This window comes from Benincasa hispida, chromosome 3, assembly GCF_009727055.1.
Source record: "Benincasa hispida cultivar B227 chromosome 3, ASM972705v1, whole genome shotgun sequence".
NCBI lineage: Eukaryota > Viridiplantae > Streptophyta > Magnoliopsida > Cucurbitales > Cucurbitaceae > Benincasa > Benincasa hispida.
In genome coordinates, this window is record NC_052351.1 from 23,469,688 (window position 1) to 23,471,648 (window position 1,961).

The 1,961-nt window shown below is 43.7% G+C and overlaps 1 protein-coding gene across 1 annotated transcript; it reads right to left on the reverse strand.

Moving 5' to 3' along the window:
• Nucleotides 1-1,758, reverse strand: LOC120074220 (E3 ubiquitin-protein ligase RING1-like). Its single transcript, XM_039027274.1, has one exon. The coding sequence runs from the start codon at nucleotides 1,487-1,489 to the stop codon at nucleotides 320-322; it is 1,170 nt and encodes a 389-aa protein (XP_038883202.1). The 5' UTR covers nucleotides 1,490-1,758; the 3' UTR covers nucleotides 1-319.
• Nucleotides 1,759-1,961: the final 203 nt, after the last annotated feature.

The window sequence follows — 1,961 nt, forward strand, 5'->3', positions numbered from 1 at the left end:
TAAATATAAAGTAGAGTAAAAGCTATATTCAATTGGCAAAAAACCATATCCATTCATCATATACTTCAAACAAAACTATATTAATCCATTAAGGAAAGATACAAACTCACTAACCTCATAATTTGATCTATTAATTAACAGCAATACCCATCTTTTATAATCCATAATTCAAATCATAGCCTTTCTTCTTTATTCATTCTATTCGTATCCTACCTTAAAAACCCCGAACTGAACAGCCCAGAGTTTGCTGCAGCTTCATACACATACTACAGGAATAGGGCAACTTCTTGAAACGGCAGAGAAAAGATTTCTTCATTTCTCACAGCGGAAGGACCGAGCTCTGGCTTCTGTAATGTCTGGCCCATTGTAACTTCCTTCTTCCCGAACTGAATCTTTTCATTGAAATCCCCTCTTTCTGCATAGGACGCCCAAATGAAATGCTCTTCACCAGATTGTACAAGCTCTGATTTCCAACTCCCCCCTTTGGAAATGGAAGATTTCTAGAACAACTTGAATTCTTCACTTCCACTATCGGCCCATTTGAAGAACACCCTTCTTCTGGAATTTGTATTTTGGCCGTGGCTTGATAAATCGCCATTGCAGAAACTGAATCCATTGAAACCGACCTTCTTATTGCCTGTCCTTCGTCTTCCACAGCCTCGCCATTTTGATTCTCAGTCAAATTGCTTAAAGTCCGAGACAGCCCTTTGATGAGAATTTCAGAATTTTCTCCACCACTGCTACCCACTTCTCCATTATTTTCAACTTCTCTGTTTTCTTCCTCTATGGCCTCTGTTTCCATTTGGGTTTCTTCGATCGGCGCCGGCTGGGTCGTGATCAGTTCGATGGGGGCTAAATTTGGGGCGGCGGAATTGGACAGGACTGGAGCGCGACAGAGAGGGCAGTTTTTGTGCGATCTCAACCACGTATCGATGCAAGGAACATGAAAGGCGTGGCTGCATTTGGGCAACAGTCGAAGGCTCTCATCATCTTGAAACTCGCCGAGGCAGATCGAGCAGTCTGATCCGTCAATTAATTTCTCGTTCTTCCTGTACTTGAACATGGTGATTGAATCGATTACCGATTGCTGAAGACCGACGGTATTGATGTACCATACGTGGTGGTCGAGAACGGGTCCTTCTTCATCGTTATCGGGCAGATTCTCTCCTCGAACATCGAACAGAATCGGGCGGCGATTATTTCTTGAGTTACGATGCTCCCTAAATTTCTTGAAAAGAAGACAAACCAGGAAGATGGCGGCGACCAGAGTTGCTGTAGTGATCAAACTGAGAAGAAGTAAAGTCGTCCTTCCTGGGGAACGGGAATGGGGTTGGGGGGGGACGGTGGAAGACGGAAGCTGAGGCAGAGGAAGAGGCGGCGGCGGGCGTGGCTGTGGGCGAAAACAGAGACCGGAACATTTAGGAGAACAGAGTGAAGAACAAATTTCAAAATGAGCTGGGGTCCAAACGCACTTCCATATGCAGGACATGGCGTGGATGGGGAAGAGATCGGAGTGGAAGCCTGTGTGTGGATCATGAAACGAAGAGGAATCAGAAAGTGGGGATCGATTGGTTGGAAATGTAAAGGAAGTTTCGAGGAAGATGATGATGATGGATTCGAAAGGAATGTGAAATGGTTAATTGGGGGAAGTGGTTTGTGGGTTATGGTTGAAGACAAAGACAGTGGCATTTTACTTGGAATTGGTCCTTCGTTTCGCTTTCATTTCCATGGGAGAGTGTCTGTAAGTCAATCCACTTTATTACGCCATTACCGCGTTCAGGACTTCCAGTCTTTTTTATTTCTTCGGAAAAAAGGACTTCCGAGTCAGCCTTCCCCTCCAGGAAAGAATTCCGAGCCACGTATTTTTCACCCATAAATTAGTGTATCAAGTTTATCACCGATATAAACGAATAAATTTATTAATAATATATTAGTAGAGTGCATCGTTATTAAGTATATTA

Coding starts and splice junctions, on each gene's coding strand:
- LOC120074220 (XM_039027274.1), bottom strand. CDS start 1,489: ATGTCCTGCATATGGAAGTGCGTTTGGACCCCAGCTCATTTTGAAATT.